The sequence below is a fragment of the Vombatus ursinus genome, unplaced genomic scaffold (assembly GCF_900497805.2).
Source record: "Vombatus ursinus unplaced genomic scaffold, bare-nosed wombat genome assembly UNPS02014778.1, whole genome shotgun sequence".
Taxonomy (NCBI): Eukaryota; Metazoa; Chordata; class Mammalia; order Diprotodontia; family Vombatidae; genus Vombatus; species Vombatus ursinus.
In genome coordinates, this window is record NW_020954556.1 from 5,738,919 (window position 1) to 5,759,325 (window position 20,407).

General features: G+C 37.2%; 1 protein-coding gene across 1 annotated transcript in view; it reads right to left on the reverse strand.

The window, feature by feature from the left end:
* Nucleotides 1-20,407, reverse strand: part of AP3M2 (adaptor related protein complex 3 subunit mu 2) — a 34,804-nt gene that overhangs the window by 8,538 nt on the left and 5,859 nt on the right. The window contains exons 3-6 of the mRNA XM_027865323.1: nt 3,096-3,267; nt 1,761-1,898; nt 993-1,078; nt 645-778 (exon numbers count right to left, since the gene is read on the reverse strand). Of these exons, the coding sequence (XP_027721124.1) occupies nt 645-778; nt 993-1,078; nt 1,761-1,898; nt 3,096-3,267 (530 nt within the window). The remainder of the gene's footprint in view (nt 1-644; nt 779-992; nt 1,079-1,760; nt 1,899-3,095; nt 3,268-20,407) is intronic.

Sequence of the window (20,407 nt, forward strand, 5' to 3'; positions counted from 1 at the left end):
GCATCAGCTTTCTCACCTATTAAATAATGGAGCTAGACCAGATGATCTCTGAAGTCCTTTCTAGCTCTAAAGGTCAATGTTTCTAAAAGTAAAATCAATGTAGCCCTCAAATACTAAGTACCAGGCATCAGATATGATACTAAGAAGTCACTTTATCCTGTATTTCCATTTCTAGATTTATAAAGTGTGGTTAATACTTCTTCTCTTGACAGTGTAATACTATCACCTTATATTTATATAATGCTTTTAACTTTTTTCAAAGGCCTGTTGCTTTCAAGATATAATTTGATTCTAATAAACCAATGAAATAGGTGGGGCATTATTTTTTCCACTTGATAGATGAACAAATAAAGAAAAGTGAAGGGCATCATTTAACAAGTTACTGGCAAAGCGGGAACCAGAACCTGGATCTCTGTACTTCCTTCTATACTTTATGCTCTTTTCATGAACTTGAACTTTCTCTAAAGGAATTTAAATCCTCATATTAAAGAGACAACTGAAATCCTAACAATTATTGTTTTTAAAATGTTTGTTGAATATAAGAATACAAATCATATAGCAATGTTCACATTCTAAATTGAGAAAAATACTCTGATTCGGAAACACACAGATATGTTTCATTCATATTGAGAATTGCTGCTTACTTCTGAGCACTGACATGGTACGAGAGCAGGCGGAAGTTTCCATCAGGGGGGATGAAGGAAAGGATACGCTCAGATTCCCAGCGCTTGAAACGAACACACGGATGAAAGCTGACATCATCTAACAACCTAGGATTCTAAAGTTACCATATAAGGAAGAGTAAGGAACAGGAAATAAACACTCATATATCATCCAGGGAAATTAGATGTTTTTCATAAAAACAAACAAAAATTCTCTAGTTACGTAGAATGAATTTTAGTTAGTTAAATACAAGTTTTTTGACCAAACCTTTTAATTACTCATTTCATTTCGTGCCATCTCTTTTTTTCAAGCACTATATAGTGTTTTACCATGAAAGACAGTGTGAGATCTGGCATCCCGGTCAGCTTGACGCAAGCATCAATGACTCCTTGGATCTCAGCAGTGATTGTAGAACCTGACACAAAAAAATAAAACAAAACAGAAAATAAAAGGTCATTGAACCAAACAAATATCATTCTAACTAAAGTTCCAAGACGTTTCATGTAAGCTAAAGGACCATAATCAAATGTAATTTTCCCCAAATTCTAAAATGTTATATTTTCTCAATATCTGTCAAATTAAATAAGTGGGAAAAAAGGCCTCATTAATGATTCTGTTAGTGATAACCTTTGCCAGACTGGTCCTAGGAATAAGGGGTAAAATATCTTAGGAAAGCAACACTAATTTCTACTAAAATAAAGTTCTTTTTCTTTTTGGTGCTTATAGAACTTAATTGGAGGAGTACAAGATAGCAAAGAGAATTGTCAGAACAAAGCTTTAGCCATATAAAATCATTAAAGTTCCACACTAAAAGCATAAAATATCAAGAGAAACCTAATTAGTTACTGATAAATGGGACAGATATACAAGTATACATCATTGTATACATAACAATGGTCAGTTAAGTCATGTAAGGGGAGCATACTTCCAATACAAATTAATACTACATGAAAAAAGTCATTGCTCTCAATTTTCTTAGTGCTCAAACACTTTAGATCATGGGAGCATACTTCCAATACAAATTAATACTACATGAAAAAAGTCATTGCTCTCAATTTTCTTAGTACTCAAACACTTTAGATCATAGCTGCAGATACCTGATTTATCAATGATGGCATCAATCTCCTCAATCACATCAAAATATGCTTCGTTATTAGTATATTTCACCCCAGTCCGTCGCCATGGTACCACTGATAACTGTCCAGTGGGAAGCTGATCACCCACATTTGTGCTTCCTAAAACAATATTTAACACAATTTTATCCATAGTTGATTACAACTTCCCAATCCCCCTCACCAAACTTCTACACTAAACTAAACTATACTTCCTGAACTAAAGCTACGCTTTTCCCCAAAGGCTTTTCTTCCTCCTTATAAAGGAATGACCTGATCTTTTAAAAAATTCCTTGTTGCCATCTGGTCTGAAAAAAACACCACCTCCCTTAGTCACTTTCTCCCTTCCCCCTCCTAGAGAAAAAAAAAATAAAGCTACCTGAAGAACAGACTCTATTATTATGGTTTTGAAAGTAACCTGAACTTACTTTCTCAAATTCCACAATAGCCTGCAGTTTAAATAATGTAATGGCTTCCACCAGGGATATCAGTATATACAGTGGTGTACAGTTTTCATGGGTAAAATCATTTCGTTCTTGCTGAGTTCTTGCGTACATCAGGGCTCTGGTATCAGAATGAATCGATCAATACAATCTCTCTTAGACCAATATTAAGGCCAGAGGTTTAATGGCATAAAAGACTACTGCAATTCCTTTCTATTATATGCCAGCTAAAGACATATTTTCAAGCCATTTTTATGTTCCTCATAAAAAGATAAAGAGATTTAAAAAGCACTAGTACTAAAATTCTATAAGACTAGTCTTCTTCTAAGCTCTGTTCTTCCACTATTTCTTGCACCTTCTCAAACTGAAGGCAAAGATAATGAATTTTAAGCCACGCCTTTACCAGCATCTTCACAGTCAGGCATTGGGAAAGTTGTTCTGAGACATTAGTTTCCTAGGACTGAGTTGGATAAAGGACATTTGAGACTTTCTAGTGTTTTTATAAATGACCTACACTTCATGAAAAATATATGGAACAAAGCTGTAAAATTCAATTCTAAACTTCAGGGGTCTATTTCTCCTCCTCGTCAGAATGCTCAAAAATGTGGGAAAAGTTTTTTTTTTCCCCCCTTGAAAAGGGGTGGTGTGAGTTCCTTGGACCTGAAGAAATTTTCTGTCTAACAAAAAGTATCATTTCAGTCCATACTCAACATTTAAAGAATGCATATACAAAGCAAATATTAAAATTAAAGCAACTAAAAATCAGAAATCATTTTTTCCCTGAGGCTAGCACTCAGCCAATACAAAATTTCAGAACAAGCAACATGATGACTTCAGCAGTCAGAGACTACAATTAGTTTTGTACCCTTCTCTATACCTGTAATAGTGTTAACAACAGTTCGAAGGATAGTAGGAGGTTTTATCAGTTCTTTCAAGATGTTTGACTCAGTAGCCAATGGAAACCCATTGTCTAGCATCTCTTCGAGTACTTCATAAACCACAACAACATTGTCTTTGATAACTAGTTCTGAACAAACTCCAAAATAATCCTGTAGAAAATAAAACAAAGACGTTAATCACACACAGAGAGTAAGAAATATAACTTCCCCAATGAATGAATATCCAGTCTTGTCTATATTACTTATTAAAAGAGTTTTTTCTCAATTACATGTAAAAACAATTTTTAACATTTGTTTTTTATAATTTTTGAGTTCCAAATTCCCTCCCTCTCTTCCTTCCCCCCTCCTCAGGAAGGCACTTTGATATAGATTACACATGTGCAATCATGCAAAACATATTTCCGTATTAGTCATGTTGCAAAAGAGAAAAATCAAAAAAAGAAAAACAAAATAAAAAAGTAGGCTTTGATCTGTATTCAGACTCCATTAGCTCTTTCTCTGGAGATGGATAGCATTTTTCATCCCTCAGAATTGTCTTGGGTCACAGTATTGATCAGAATACCTAAGCCTTTCACAGCTGATCACTATAAAATATTGCTGTTGCTGTGTACGATGACCTCTTGGCTCTTAACTTTGCATCAGTTCATTTAAGTCTTTCCAGGTTTTTCTGAATGCATCTTGTTCATCGTTTCTTACAGCACAATAGTATTCCATTACAATCATATACCACAACTTGTCCACCCATTCCCCAATTGATGAGCATCCCTTCAATTTACAATTCTCTGCCACCACAAAAGAGCTCCTATAAATATTTTTGTACATATAGAAGTTTTTCCTTTTTCTTTGATCTCTTTGGGACACAGATGTACTAATGGTATTGCTGGACCAAAGAGTATGCACAGTTTTATAGCCCCTTGGGAATAGTTCCAAATTACTCTCCAAAATGGGTTGGATCAGTTCACAACTCCATCAAGAGCATATTAGTGTCCCAATTTTTCCACAGCTCCTCTAGTATTTGTTGTTTTTCTTTTCTATTATATCGTTGTTCAATTGTTTCAATCATGTCTAACTCCTTGTGACTCCATTTGGAGTTTTCTTGGCAAAGATACTGGGGTGGTTTGTCATTTCCTTCTCCAGCTCATTTTGCAGATTAGGAAACTGAGGCCAACAGGGTGACTTGTGACTTGTCCAGGGTCACACTGCTAGTAGGTGTCTGAGGACAGATTTGAACTCAGGAAGATGAGTCTTTCTGACTTCAGGCCTGGCACTCTATCCACTGTGCTACTTTGGTCATATTAGCCAATCTGATAGATGTGAGGCTGTACCTCTGAATTGTTTTAATTTGCATTTCTCTAATCAATAGTTATTTGGAGCATTTTTTCATATGACTATAGACAGTTTTGATTGCTTCTTAGGAAAACTGCCTGCTCATATCCTTTGACCATTTATCAATTGAGGAATGATGTGTATTCTTATAAATATGACTCCATTCTCTATAAGAAATGAGGCCTTTATCAAAGAAATTTGCTATAAAAATTTTGCCCCAGTTTCTTGCTTTCTTCCTAATCTTGGCTGCACTTGTTTTGTTTGTAGAAAACCTTTTTAATTTAATGTAATCAAAATTCTCCATTTTATACCCATAATGTTCTCTCTTTCTTGGTTATAAATTCTTCCTTTATCCATGCTCCCCTAATTTGCTTATATCACTCTTTATTTATGAATCATGTACCCATTTTGACCTTATCTTGGTATAAAGTGTGAGATGTTAGTTTGTACCCAATGTCTGCCAAACTGATTTCTAGTTTCCCCAACAAGTTTTGTGAAATAGTAAATCCTTTTTCCAAAAGCTTGGACCTTTGTGCTTATCAAACACTAGATTACTATGGTCATTAACTACTGTACACCGTATACCTAATCTATTCCACTGATTCACCACCCTATTTCTTAGCCAGTACCAGACTGTTCTGATGATTGCCACTTTGTAATACAGTTTGAGATCTGGTACTGCTAGGCCATCTTCCTTCACTTTTTTCCATTGATTCCCTTGATAATCTTGACATTTTGTTCTCCCAGAATAATTCTATTATTATTTTTTCTAGCTCTATAAAATAATTTTGGTAGTTTGATTGGCATGGTACTATTCATAAGTAAATTAATTTAGGTAGAATTGTAATGTTTATTACATTGGCGCTGCCTACCCATGAGCAATTAATATTTCTCCAATTGTTTAGATCTGACTTTATTTGTGAGAAAAGTGTTTTGTAATTGTTTTCATATAGTTCTTGGGTTTGTCTTGGCATGTAGACTCCTAAGAATTTTATACTGTCTATAGTTATTTTAAAAGGAATTTCTCTCTCTCTTCCTGCTGGACTTTCTTGGTAATCATATTCCTTTTTTTTTTTTAAACACTTTTTGCTGAAGTTTTCAGATACTTTTTTTAAAGATAGGTTTTTTCCTATTCCTTTTCAATATTTCTGTGTGTACGTGTCTGTATGACAAAACAATAACACAAGAACTACAGCTTATATTCTATTTCTATGGATTGGCAAAATTTATTACAGAATCTTAGGGGTTGCAAGTGACTTTAAAGGTCGCCCAACCCAACTCCAATCTAGCGTGAGAATCATTTTTATAATAATAGTGTGGCCAAAGTATTGTCTATTGAAAAGAAAGTATAGAAGTCTTGTTTTATTTCTTCAGAATATCTTCCATTTGGGGCAGCTAGGTGGTGCAGTGGATAGAGAACCGGCCCTAAAATCAGGAAGACCTGAGTTCAAATCCGGCCTCAGACCATGTGACCCTGGGCAAGAATCTTAACCCCAAATGCCTAAAAAAAAAAAAAAAAGAAAAAAGTCTTTCCAGAATATCTTCCATTGTCTGAAAGCATCAAAATAAAAAGGAGGGGGCATATGCAAGTTGGTGAATAATATGATTCTACATTTGTAGAGCATTTTATAGTTGATTCTAATAACCTTATGCTGTAGGACCTGTTCCAAAATCAAATGGGCTATTTTGATAGGTAGCAAGTTCCTCATCACTAGGAGTCTTTAAGCAGAGGTTAGATGACTATTTGTTGGAGTATATAGAATCCCAGAGTTGAAAGGGACCTCATATATCATCACAGTTCAATAACTGAATAAACAAAATCCAGTAACTGAACAGTAATCTCTACAGTACCCTTGAAAAGTAATCATCCTGTCTTCAGAGGAATCTACTGCCTCCTGAGGGAGTGCATTCCACATTTAGGTAGTTCCAATTGTTATTTTCCATACATCATGCCTAAATCTGTCTCTTTGCAACTTCTACCTTTTGCTCAAAGTTTTATGCTGAAGACCAAGCACAAATTTAATCATTCTTCCATATTGAAACCCTTAAAATATTTGAAGTCAGCTGTTATGTCCTTTCTTATCACCAATCTTTATTTTTTCCAGGTTAAACACCCCTCATTCCTTAGACTGGAAATGTATAGCATGGTCTCTAGCTTCCTTACTATTCTTGTTGCTTTCCTCTGGATGCATTCCAATCTGTCAATACCCAATCTAAATTATGGCATAGAAATGAACACCATTCCAGATGCAGTCTGACTAGGTAAGTACTAATTACTAATTTTGGACACTGTGCCTCTTTTCTGGTCTGGACCTGTGATAACATTGGTGTAGAAAATTTCCAGGGAGGAAACTCCCTCTACTAATACAGACCAGCAATTGCTCTGCCTCTTATACTCTTAGGGTTGTCTGGGCGGCACTGAGAGGCTGTGACTCGCCTAGGATCACATTGCTACTGGACTTAAATCCAGATCTTCCTAACTCAGAGGCCAGCTCTCTGTTAACTACACCAAGGAGCCTGTTGTGCCTCTCTTTATGCTGTCAAACATTAGCTGACATTTAAATAGTGTTTTAAGGTTCGCAGGGCACTTTAGATGCCTCATCTCCTTTGATCTTCATTACAACTCAGGGAGGTATGTACTACACACAGTATCAGGTGCATTTTACAGAGGAGAGCACTTGGATGCAGAAAGGTTAAGTTCCTTGCCTGTGGTCACAGAGCTAGTGCCCAAGGGTTGATTCAAATATAAATTTCCTGACTCCAAGTTTACACTCTACCCATCATGTCATGGTGCCCCTCGGGCCAAGATCTTACTAGTTTTTTGGATTGACAATGTGGACTAGTGTCTCATATTCAGCATGCAATCCATTAAAACTTTCAAATATTTTTCAAACTGTTGTCTAGTCATCCTCGGCCATCCTATACCTATGCAGTTAAGTTTCTTGACACAAGCGTAGGATCTTATACTTGCCTTAAAGTCTATCATACTAATACATGCAGCACATTATTATTATAGCCTACGAGGATCGTTTCAGATCCTAACTCTTGAAGTATCAGCTGTCCCTTCAAGCTCAGAGTTACTGGAGAATTTGATCATCTTTTGCTAGATCCTCCTCCAGATCACACATTCTAACCATGGATGTCCCTCAGGGCCTTATCCCGGCCCCTCCTCTTTTCTCCCTCTATACTACTTCACTTCATGAGCTCATCAGCTTCTACAGATTTAATTACCATGTTTATGCTGATGGCTCTCAAACCTACCTATCTTGCCCCAGTCTCTTTGCTAACCTCTAATCTCTCATCTCCAACTGCCTTTCAGACATCTCAAACTGGATGTCCAGTAGATACTTTAAACTAAACATGTCCAAAACAGAGCTCATTATCTTTCCCTGATAAGACTTCCCCACCTCCTACCTTATGTATCACTATCGAGGGTACACTATCCTTCCAGCCCTTCTGGCTCATAATCTAGGAGTCATCCTCAACTTCTCACTATCTCTCGTGCCCCCCCTCCATCCAATCTGTTGCCAAGGCCTGTCTGTTTCACATCTGCAACATCTTTCCTATATACTCCCCCTTCTCTCCTCTGACACTGCACCCACTCTGGCTCAGGCCCTTATCACCTCATGGCTGGATGACTGCAACAGCCTGCTGGTGGGTCTGCCTGCCTCAAGTCTCTCCCCATTCCAATCTATCCTTCATTTGACTGATCAAATACAAAATGCTCTGTTTGGCATTCAAGGTCCTTCATAACCTACCCTCCTCCTACTTTCCAGTCTTCTAACAGTACCTGCCTCAAGTCTCTTTCCACTCCAATGCACACTCCATGCAGTCAACCACAACAGTTATTTTCTTAAAATGCACACCCCCCAACTCAATAAACTCCAGTGCCTTCCTAACATCTCCAAATGCAAATGCAAAAATGATAAGTTTGGCATTTGAAGCCATTCATAACCTCATCCCCCTCCTATTTTTTCCAAACAGGTATTCTTGTACTCCCAATGTATACTCTTGGGTCCAGTGACACTGGCCTCCTGGCTGTTCCAGGAACAAGACACTCCACCTCTCAGATCCAGGCATTTTCTCTGGCTGTTCCCCTTGCCCTCCCTCCTCTGTTTTGACTACTGACCTCCCTGGCTTTCTCTAAATACCAACTAAAATCCCACCCTCCACAGGAAGCCTTTCCCAACCCCTTTTAATTTTAGTGCTTTCCCTCTTTTAATTATTTCCTATTTATTCTGCATATAGCTTGCTTTGAATATATTTGTCTCCATGTTGTCTCCCCCATTAGACTGTAAACTCCGTGAGGGTAGGGACTGTCTTCTGCATTTTTTTTTTGTATCCCCAGAGCTTAGCACAGTGCCTGGCCCATAGTAGGTACATGATATCTATTGATGGATAACCATTGTAGAGAGGATTTGTGCTTCAGGTAAAGTTTAGACTAGATTATGTTCCTTCCAACTCCGGGATTCTAAGAATAATCCCTGGCAAATAGTCAACCTTTTCTTGAACATCTCTAGTGATGAGGAATTTATTTTCTTAAGAGTCAGTCTGTTCCACTATTGAACAGTCCTAATTGTTAAAAAGATTTTTCCTTGCGCTGAGCCAAAACTTACCTCCTTGAAAGCTGTACCCACTGGTCCTAGTTCTGCCTTCTGGAGTAACACAGATCAAGTCTACTCCTTATTCCTGATGAAGGTCTAGCAAATATTTGAAAACAATTATACCTCTACTGAGCCTTACCTGGTCTAAGCTAATGGCTACAGACTCTCAGAGTTGGAAAGAGTCTCAGAGATGATCTAGCCAATTGCACGATATATAAGCAAGCAGATGCTTTAGGTATGCTTTACAGCATACTTAACACACTGCTCATCTGCCTTTTGCTTAGAGACTTCTAATGAGGGGAAATCAGCCATTTACTGAAGCAGTACCTTCCACTCTGGATAGCTCTAATTGTTAGGAAATTATTCCTAAAACCTCAATTTGCTTCTTTGCAACTTCCATTCAATGGTCCTAAGTTCTACCCTCTACGATAAATCAAGGAAGTCTAAGTCTTCTTCCATGTCACAGTCCTTCAAATACTTCAGGACAGTCTTGAAGTTGTAAAGTCTTCAAAGTTTCAAGTCTTCTCCAGGCTGTCCATTCCAAGATCCTTCAACTGACCCTTATCTAGCATGATCTAAGATTCTTCACCACCTGGTTGCTCTCTCCTGGTTGTTTTCCAGCTTATTAATTCACTTCTTAAAATGTGGTCTGCAGAACAGAACACAATATCCCCGCCATGGTCTGACCAGGGCAGAGCACAGCTGAATTACTACCTCACTAATCCTGTATACAGTACTCTGTCTCTTATAATGCAGCCTAAGACTGAATCAATGTTTTTGGCTGCAATATCACACCACTGACTTAGAGTAGCTTGTAGTCTACTAAAACCCCCCAGATCTTTTTCAGATGAGCAGTTATCTGGTCTTTTCATCCTGCACTTATGAAAAAAAAAAATAAAACAAAATTAAGTGTAAGACTTTACTTCATTTTATTAGAATCAGCTCAGTGTTCTGGCTGGTCAGGATCTTTTAAAAATCCTGAGTACAATACAGTGAATTACCTGTGACTGTAAGGTTAGTGTCATTTGCAATTCTGAAAAGCATTTTATCCCTACTATAAATTTTATCCAAGTATTTCATAAAAAAGCAAAATAGTATTGGGCCAAGTACAGATCCCTGGGGCCCTCCACTACAGTCATCCTTCCAAAGTGACACTGAATATTGATGATTACTCTTTGGGTTCAACTATTCAACCAGTTCAATTCACTTACATTTAACCCATGTCTCAATCTTGTCCACAAGCACAGTACAAGAGATTTCATCAAATACTCTGGTAAAATCTTAGTAAAGTGCATCTAAAGTCATATATGGTGGTTGATGCCTGTAATCCCTGCTAATAGGGGAGGCTAAAGCTTGCATGGGCAGCTAGCTGGTACAGCAGATAGAGTGCTAGGTATAAAGTCAGGAGGACCTGAATTAAAATCTGGCCTCAGACACTAGTTGTGTGACCCTGGGCAAATCACTTAACCCCTTTTTACCTCAGTTTCCTCATCTGTAAAATGAGATGGAGAAGGAAATGTCAAACCACTACAGTATCTTTGCCAAGAAAACTCCAAATGGGGTTATGAAGAGTGGGACATGACTGAATAATGACAATAAATGACTGCTATATTACTTGAGTTTGGAAGCTCTGAGCTGCAGTAGGGTTAAGGCTAATCAGGTGTCTGCAATAAATCTAACACCAACACAGTAAGCCCATTGTGGAGGGCCACCATGTTGCCTAAATGAGGGTCAAACCACATAAAAAAATTAAGGTTAAAGCTTCTTTGCTTATTAGTTTTGGGATTAGGCCTCTGAGCATCTGCTGGACTTCTAGTCTGAGCAATACAGGGAGACCCAGTCTCAAAACAAACGAAGTGTATCTAGAGCATCCTCCAATCTACCAGTGAAGCAACCTTGTCCAAAAAAAAAAAAAGAATTTAATTTGGTCTGATATGACTTATTCTTAATGAAGCCATATTGGCTCTTCACGATCACTGCTTCCTTTTTCAGATGATCAATAACCACCTCTTTGATAATATATTCTAGAATTTTTCCAGGAACTGAAATTAAGTTCACTGGCTTACAATTTGCAGGCTGCTTTTTTTTTGGATGGGGGAGTACAAAAGGGGGAGTGGAACTAGTCATCTAGTCTAGACAACAAGATAGTGTGTTGGGGGTAAGAATTAGAGTATTTGTTCTTCTCCAGTTCTGCAATGCCTCTTCTATTCTCCAGTCTATTATGGATCAACGATAGTGAATCAGCAAATACATGTTACTGCCATTTTAGTACTGGAGAATAAATTTCCTTTGTGTCTTCATCAAGTCCTTATGACTTGAAATCACAAATGGCAACTAGGTATTCTCTTATCTCATCATCTCACTCCCCCACCTTTAAATTTATCCCTCCTCTAAACTTTCCTCTTTCTACTGACAAAATCAACATCCTGCCAGTCACCCACTTTGAAGTTATAATTGACTTTTCTTTCTAGTTACCCACATAAATAATCTGTTGCCAAATCAGTTCTATATCCTCAACATCTCATGTTCACCCCCTTTTCTCTTCCCTCAAATCCATTCTCCACAAAGTTCCCAAAATGACATTCCTAATGTACAGGTTTGACTGTGTCATTCCCCTCTCAAGACGCTACAGTGGTTCCCTACTGTGACTGGGAAAAACACAACTTACCTTTGGGGGCACTTTAAGCCTTCACTTTCTAGCTCCAGCCTGCCTTTCCAAACTCATTACACAGAAATCTCCTTTATGGACTTTATATTTCAGTCCAACTGGATTATTTGATGTTGTCTGTATACAATTGACCACCTCTGGACTGTGCCTTCACATACGCTGTCTCCCATGCCTGAAATGCACTTCTTCATCACCACTTCTATCTCTTAGAATCTCTAGCTTCTTTCAAAGCTCATTTATATGCTACCTCCTATAGGAAGCCTCTCTTGATGTGTTTGCTAATACTCTCTCCTCTCAAATTATCACATATGTGTATGTTGTATCTTCTCAGTAGAATGCAAGGTCCTTAAGAATGGATACCGTTTTTCATTTTGTTTTTATATTTCCAATGTTTTGTAGTACTGTAATTTAAAAATATTTATTAATTTAATATTTATTGGAGTATGTCACCTTACTAATATTGGGTACTTATCTTAGGTACCAATTCCCTATTAACCATTTTTGTACTCTTTGACAGTCCAAAGAGCATTTTTCTTGCAGGGAAAAAAATGCACAATGAGAATTCTGCTGCTCTGCCTACTGTCCCCATGCACTCAGAACAGTGATTCCATTCCCTCTTGGATCCCAACCACTCCTTTGCTGTTTCAGTTCTCCTTCTAGCCCCTGCTTATTCTGAACTTTACCCTCCCCTCCCCATTACTCCAAGCTTTCGTATTTATCATCTAACACCTATCTTTGCTTCCATCTTCTGTGCTTCTTTTTAAAAATCCAAGTTGGTCACTAAGTTCTCTGTGCACCAACATCTGTCTCTTTGGACAACTTTCTCTTTTCCTTCTCACCAAAACCACTTCTGTGTCATCCGCTCTTGAAAGTTTCCCGTCTCTTCTGGGCTAACTTCCCCTTTACAATTTCAGTGCATAGAAATTCTACCTGTTCTTATTCTGAACCATTTGAAATCTGCTCTTCTCAAATTCTGAATGCATTTAAAGGTATGTTTAGCTTTTCTTCTTTTTCATCACAAACTAAGGTGGAATGATCACTCACTTTGAAGGTTCCTTTTAGTTCCACCTCTGTAACCAATGCCTTATCATTGGTGAGAATCAGATCCAGAATGGAATTTCTCCATGTTGGTTCCTCCACCTTTTGAAGGATGAAATGACCATCAAAGCCAAGAAAAGAAATTATTAGACATTCTGCTTTTCACACAGTGATAGCATTCCAGCTGATATCCAGATAATTGAAATCTCCCATTACTCCTATATTACTCTGCCAGACCTCCGACCTGTTTCCTTAACTCTTCATCTATTCCCTCTTTCTGTTCAGGTTGTCTGTAGTATATTCTGATGACAATATAGTTTATTTCTGTTTCTTCTGATGTTCACTCAAACACTTTTTACCATGCAGCACTGTCAAGATTTCCTCATTAGACTTTCCCCTTGAAAGCAAGGGCTGTTTTTTGCCTTTCTTTGTATCCTCAGTTCTTAGCACAGTGCAGTGCCTGGTACATAGGGGCAGGGAGGGAAATAAGCATTTATATAGTACCACAAACTGTGCTAAGCACTAGGGATACATCATCATCATCTTCATCCTCATCACCACCACCATTACACAGGAAAAGAATGTATATATAATCCCTGCCGCCCTGTCTCCTATGGGACTTATACCAAGAATACTTTCAGTAAGTTTACAGAAGATGAGCTTACATCCTGATACTGTTATTCAACTACAAAAAGCAGTTCTTTTGTTTACTAGTTCAATAATCTATAGAACATTAAATATATTTTAAATTTAAAAAAAAATTTTTTTAGGCAATTGGGGTTAAGTGACTTGCCCAGGGTCACACAGCTAGTGTCAAGTGTTTGCTCTGAGGCCAAATTTGAACTCAGGGCCTCCTGATTTCAGGGCTGGTGCTCTATCCACTGTACCACCTAGCTGCCCCTAGAACATTAAATATTAAAAAAAATAGGATAGCAACTTGTCTCAAGATCATTTTTATCTGTGATCTATCAAACAATAATAGAAGAATGAGCTTTTTGTTGTTATTACTATTAAATAATAACCTCTCAATGCCCAAACCATCATTGATATCATGGGAGGAGGGGAGTGGAAATGGCAAAATGGGGGAATGTCAGCTAGGATGATATGTAGTAGAAATTTTGTGTGCTCTGAGACTGGTAGCTATGAAGACCTTGTAGGAACCTTGAAATGTATATAATGTGAGGTACTGATCTAAACCTAATTTCTGCCATACCACTTTCCAGTTTTCCCAGTGACTTTTCACAAATGTTGAATCCTTCCTGCAGTAAGTAGGGTCTTTGGATTTATCAAACATGCTACTGTGTTTGCTTCTGCATGCTGTATACCTGATTCATTCCATTGATCTCTCCCTGTCTTTCATTCAGTACCAAATCAGTTTAATGATTACTGCTTTGTAATACAGTTTGAGACCTGGTACTGGTAGACCTTTTTCCTTCTCACTTTTTTTCATTTTTCCCTTCTGAGTACTGACCTTTTGCTCCTCCCTATTTTATTATTTCTTTCTAGCTCTATAAAATATTTTTGATAGTTTGACTGGCACTGCACTATCTGAATAAGGAAATTAACTTAGGTAGTATTGATATTTTTATTATACTGACTCAATCTACCCATGAGCAATTAACATTTCTCTAATTATTTAGGTCTGTCATTTCTGCAAAGAGTTTCAATAGTTAGATTCATATAGCTCATGGCTGAATCTTGGAAGATACATCCCCAAGTATTTTATAACTTCTTGAGTTATTTTGAAAGGAATTCTTTTTAGAACTCTTATTTGCTAGAAGTTATTGGTTATATATAAGAATGCTGATGATTTATGTGAATTTATTTTTTTCCTGTAAATTTGCTGAAGTTATCATAATTATCTGTCAGTTGACTCTGTAGGGTTCTCCAAGTGCACCTGGAAAAAAAATGATTATTTTTTCCCTTTGCCTATGCTTATCTCCTCAATTTTTTCCTTGTTTTATTTCTAGCACTATTAAAAAGTAGTGCTAATAATGGGCATCCTTACCTTACCCCTGATCTTTTATTAGAAAGGTCTATATGATGTTTGCTTTTGCATTTAAATAGTATTGCTATATTAAAGAAAGGTCCACTTATTCTAATGATTTCTAGAGTTTTTAATAAAAATGGGTATTGTATTTTGTCAAAAGCCTTTTCAGCATCTATTGACACCATAGCTTTAAAAAATTATATTATTAAGATAGTTTATTGTATTTGGAGTCTTCCTTCTGTTAAACCAACCTACATTCCTTGTACCAACCATTGTACAAACCTAGTCATAATGTGTAACCAATATGTGCTTATGGCTTATGATAGTTTATTTAAAATTTTTACATCAAGCGAAGTGAGCAGAATTACAACACTGTACACAGTAACAATGATATTGTAAGGATGATCAACTGTGAAAGACTTAGCTACTCTGATCAATACAATAATCCATGACAATTCCAGGGGTCTCGTGATGAAAAATGCCATCTACCTCCATCGAGAGAATTAATGAATTCTCAGTGTAGATTGAAATATATTTTTTTCACTTTATCTTTCTTGTTTTTTTTTTTGTTTTTGGTTTGTAACATGGCTAATGTGGAAATATGTTTTGCATGACTTCACATGTATAATGGGTATCATATTTTATGCCTTCTCAATGAGTAGGGGAGGGGCAAAGGGGAAAATCTGGAATTAAAAAAATTGTATCAATGTTCATTAGGGATATTGGGATTTATAATTTTCTTTTGCCTCTCCCTGGTTTAGGTAACAAGACCATATTTATATCATAGAAAGAGATTAGAAGGGTGTCTTTCTTATTATTACAGTTTATGTAGTATTTGAATTCATTGTTCTTTAAATATTTAATAGAATTGACTTGTGAAACCATCTGAGGAGATTTTTTTAATTTGGGAGTGTACTTGTAGCTTATTCAATTTTTTTTCTGATATTGAGTTATTTAAATAGTCTGTTTCTTCTTTTGTTAATCTAGGTATTTTCTATTTTTATAAGTATTCATCCATTTCCTTTAAGTTATCAGTTTTGTTGACATATAATTGGGCAAAAGAATTTCTAATCATTTCCATTATTTCCTCTTCCATTTTTATACATTCTTCTTTTTCATTTTTGATATGAACAATTTGGTTATCTTTTTTCTTTTTAAAGATCGGGTTAGCTATCTACTCCTGAAAAATAAGGGATCTACTCAAGATGCTGAATAAGGAATATATTTTTGAACATGGCCAATGTAGGAATTTATTTTACTTAACTGTAAATTTTGCAAAGGTTTTGTTTTTCTTTTTTCTTTTTTTTTTCAAAGGGGGTAGAGGTGGGATAGGGTATTTAGGAAAGGAAAGGAGGATGGGGATAGGGTTGCCCTAAAAAAAGAAAAGAAGAAAACAAAAATGTGCTGTCTCACATGAAAGTGTGGTTTCTGTCAAGACTGATGAACACCAACTTCTCATAAGGTTAGATATTTTATGTCTTAAGTGATCAGGAAACCATATCAAGGATCATCAGTCTCCTAGATCAATAAAAGGCAGTTTTCTGCACCTTTAAGGAAAAACTATAAAACAAAATGTTGTTCCCAACAGCTTTACACTGCTTTCTGCCACTGATATCTTCAGCTCCAAGTTATCCGATAATGTATTGGAGATCATTGCTGAGCAACTCTGAGAAATAATTTTATTCATTCTGTTGTGTTCAGTCATTGTTTCAGTTGTATCTGACTCTTTGTAACCCCTTTTGGGGTTTTACTGGCAAAGAGTGGCTTGCCATTTCCTTCTCCAGTTCGTTTTACAGATGAGGAAACTGAGACAAACAGGGTTAAGTGACTTGCCCAGGGTCACACAGATAGTAAGTATTTGAGGCTAGATTTTAATTCAGACCTTTCTGATTCCAGGCCTAGTGCTCTATCCACTGGGCCACCCAGGTGCCTTATTTATTCTAAGATCAAATAAAATAAAAGCCTAATTCAAGGAGACACTTAAACCTAAAGAGGCAAAAGCTGCTTATAGCACAAGTTTATATAATTAAAGAATACAGTCATTTTATCCACTGCACAATAGTTTAAAGAACATTAAACACAAAAATATATTAGACCATCAACCTGTCTATGTGAACATCATTAAATATAAAATGAGAATAATAATAATAATACTGAAATTTATACAGCTCTTCAAGGTCTGCAAAACACTTTACATGTGAGGCTCAAAACAACCTTATGATCTCTACTTCATCTACCTTGTTATCCTTATTCTATGTATACCACAAAATCTTTCTTCAATGTACAAGCTAATTTAGAGATCCTAACATGAAGAAACATATTTGATCTCATAGGTATCCCTGAGATTTGATAGGACTGGATCTAAGATTAGAATAGAGTTCTGGAAAGGTATATCTTACTCATAAGGAATGGGAAAGGTAAAAATGGAGATTAGTCTGGGTGGCAGGAAGAACAACGCAAATTAAGAAGATCTGTTCATATGTGGAAATCTGGGAACCAGCAGAGTTAAACATGGTAAAAAGCATTTTGCTAAAGAACAACGAAGGAAGGACTTCCGGTGCCAAGTTGGCAGAATGAGGAAATGAACTCTCTGGAGTCTCTCAAATTTCCCTCCAAACAACCTTGGAAAAGGCCTCAGAGAAGCCACATGTCTCTAGAGAAAACTACAGACCACCTGCCTCTTACCTTTTCAATCCATTCTCTGTAGAGCTACCCAAGTGAAACACAGGTCAGACCATGTCACTACCCTGCTCAATAAACTCCACTGGCTCTAGGATCAAATAACAACTACTCTGACATTTAAAACCTTTACAACTGGCTCTAACCTTGATTTCTAACCTCATTACATATTACTCATTTTCAGGTACTCCTTGGTCCAGTCAAATTGACTTTCTTCCTGTTTCTTACACACATTCCATTTCCTATCTCCATACCTTTGTATAAGCTGTCTCCCATCCCTGTTATGTATTTCTTCCATCAGCCTCTTAGAATTCCTAGTTTCCGTCAAAATTTTGTTCAAACGTTAACTCTTAACTAAAGTCAGGCCTTTCCTGACTTCCCTGACCCAGCTACTAGTATACTTCCCTTTCAAAATTACCTTGTATTTAGTCTGTACATATTTTTCATATACTTCTCTCTGTACATGCTGTCTCCCCTTCTAGAATGTAAGTTTCTTGAGGGAAGGGACTATTTCTTTTTATTTTTGTCTCCCTAATTCTTAGCATAATGTCTGGCCCACTATAGTAAGAGCTAAATCAATACTTGTGGACCAAACGATTGCTTGATTAACTAAGTTAAGGATAATCCATGATAGCATGGATTTTTGCTCCTGTCTGGATGGGATGGCAACTGAAGACTCAATTCTGTAAATGAAATTCTAATTCTGTGACTCTGAAATTCTGGATTCTGGTCAATTCCATACCCTTAGATAAGATCTGTCTTAAGTTAACATTTCTTTCCTACTAAAATGGAGAATTAAGGACAAAAGAAATTTTACTTATAGTTATCAAGTTTTCATCCCAAATGTATCTTTTTTTAAATCACAAGATTTTATAGGCCATACTTGATGTCACCCCAGGCCTTGAAAAAGAGGCTTCTAAGATACAATCCTTTAATAATTCTGAAGTGAGCACTTCTGTACAATGTATTAGACTACTCCTAAAAGCAAAGTGTATGTATCACTTTTCAAATAAGACATAAAATTTAGGACTTGTCTAATTACTCTCAAAACTATTAAGTTCGAAAGTCAAACCTGAAACCCAACTAAATTTTTAATCTTCCTAAACTCCTCTGTGGTTTAACTAGATTAAACATCTTTTCCTACTTCCTGTATTATAATCAGTCATGTAGTGTTGCTATGCAGATGTTAACTAGCTGTCACATGTTTCACCACAGAAACCGTTACATCTTAGGATAAGATAAAGTATCATATGTAGGCACCTAAGCAAAAAATGTACACTTAAAATGATTAAACACTAGCTATCAAGTTATCAGTATACACAAATCCTCCCTTCCTACTTTACACTCCTCCCTAGGTATTTTTCCAGGCCCTACTCCTTCAAAGCCTAAAATCTTCCCCTACTAAACTACTCATTGTGTCCTCTAGAATCCCCACTGCTGTTAACAAATTCCCACTTGGTCTTCTATCTCTTTGCTTAAGCCTTGAGGGGCTAGGGCAGCAAAGGGCCCTGTTCTAAAACAACCTCAAAGCCTCATATATCCTAAGCCTAAGCATAGCAAAGGTACTTACAAGGGCTTTACTTTCCAGAACTCGGGGACTGGGAGCTTAATGCCTCCTCCAAATGCAGGGTATCTTCTGGGTATGCTTCATCCCTACCATTCTGGGAGATGGCCCTGAACCCTGAGTTCAGTCCAGTTGTCAGATTTCCATCATGTTATTCTTTCTTTACTCTCAGAGTCTCAAAATTATAAACATCCTGGGCCCCGGAGAGCTAGCAGTAGTAAAACAACCCTTAAGGACTCCATACTCAGGCATCACAAGTCCCTTATGCTTTGGAGCTCTGATCAGCTGGTAAGGATTTTCCTCATGCTGTGGTGGGCAAATTCTCAGACTACACGCTTTATCCTAGAGATTCAGGTAGAGTCAATGACTTCTGAAGTGAAAATCCCCTGCCTATTTCATGTTTTGCTGTATGCTCATTCTTAACTACCTCAGTCTTATCTTTCAAAAGTCTTCGTTTTCTTTGGAATCCTCTAAAACCTCCATTCTCCTGGCGATTCCCCTTCATCCTGGATTTCTTGACTTCACATTTTTTCCCTCTTGCAGGAGTGAAAACCTGGCTTTCCCCAGAAGACAGTGTATCCCAGGTCACCCACTTTAGTCCTGGACGCTCCTTCTCTCATGCATTCCAAAGCATTGGGTCAGAAGGAGAGGAAGACAAACTGCTCATTAGCCACCATCGCTCAACAACCTCTCCTCCATTGAGGCTCCCTCTATCCACTTCACTTCATCCTAAGAGGCAGCTAAGAGGCATAGTGGATAGACTGCTGTACTTCAGGTCAGGAAGACATCAGTCCAAGTACTACCTCAAGACATTTACTGGCTATATGGCCCTAGAACATCACTTAACCCCTCTCAGTTTGTTTACTCATCTGTAAAATGGGGATAACAATAAAATGTACCTCATAAAGTTACGAGGATCAAATGAGATAACATATGTAAAGTGCTCTGCAAACCTTAAAAGTGCTATAAAAATGTTAACTATCATTATTATTATTATTAATCTTTAGCACTGGGTCCAAATCTTTGTTACACTTATCAACTGACCACCAGTCTCTCCTCTTTCTTAAGGGGTTTTGTATATGGCTCATATCTTCCTCTCTTCCACAACCCTGCCTTCTAATAAAATAGTGGACATCCATCTCCTTCCCTACTCCATTCCTCAAAACTTTTATCCTCTCTTTTGCTTTGAGGCTAACACCTTTACTTGAGCCTTTGATCCAACCACCCTACCCCCATCTTCTCTGGAAGCTTATCCCTTAAATCATTCCCTCTCTCTTCTTTAAATCTCTCCTTTCCTACTGGCTCCTATCCTGAGACCAACAAACACACTCAGGTTGGCCTCATCTCTAAAGAAGCTTTCACTTGACCCTGCGATTCCTTCAAGCTATTATAGCTTCTCCTTTTCACAGCCAAACCCTAGT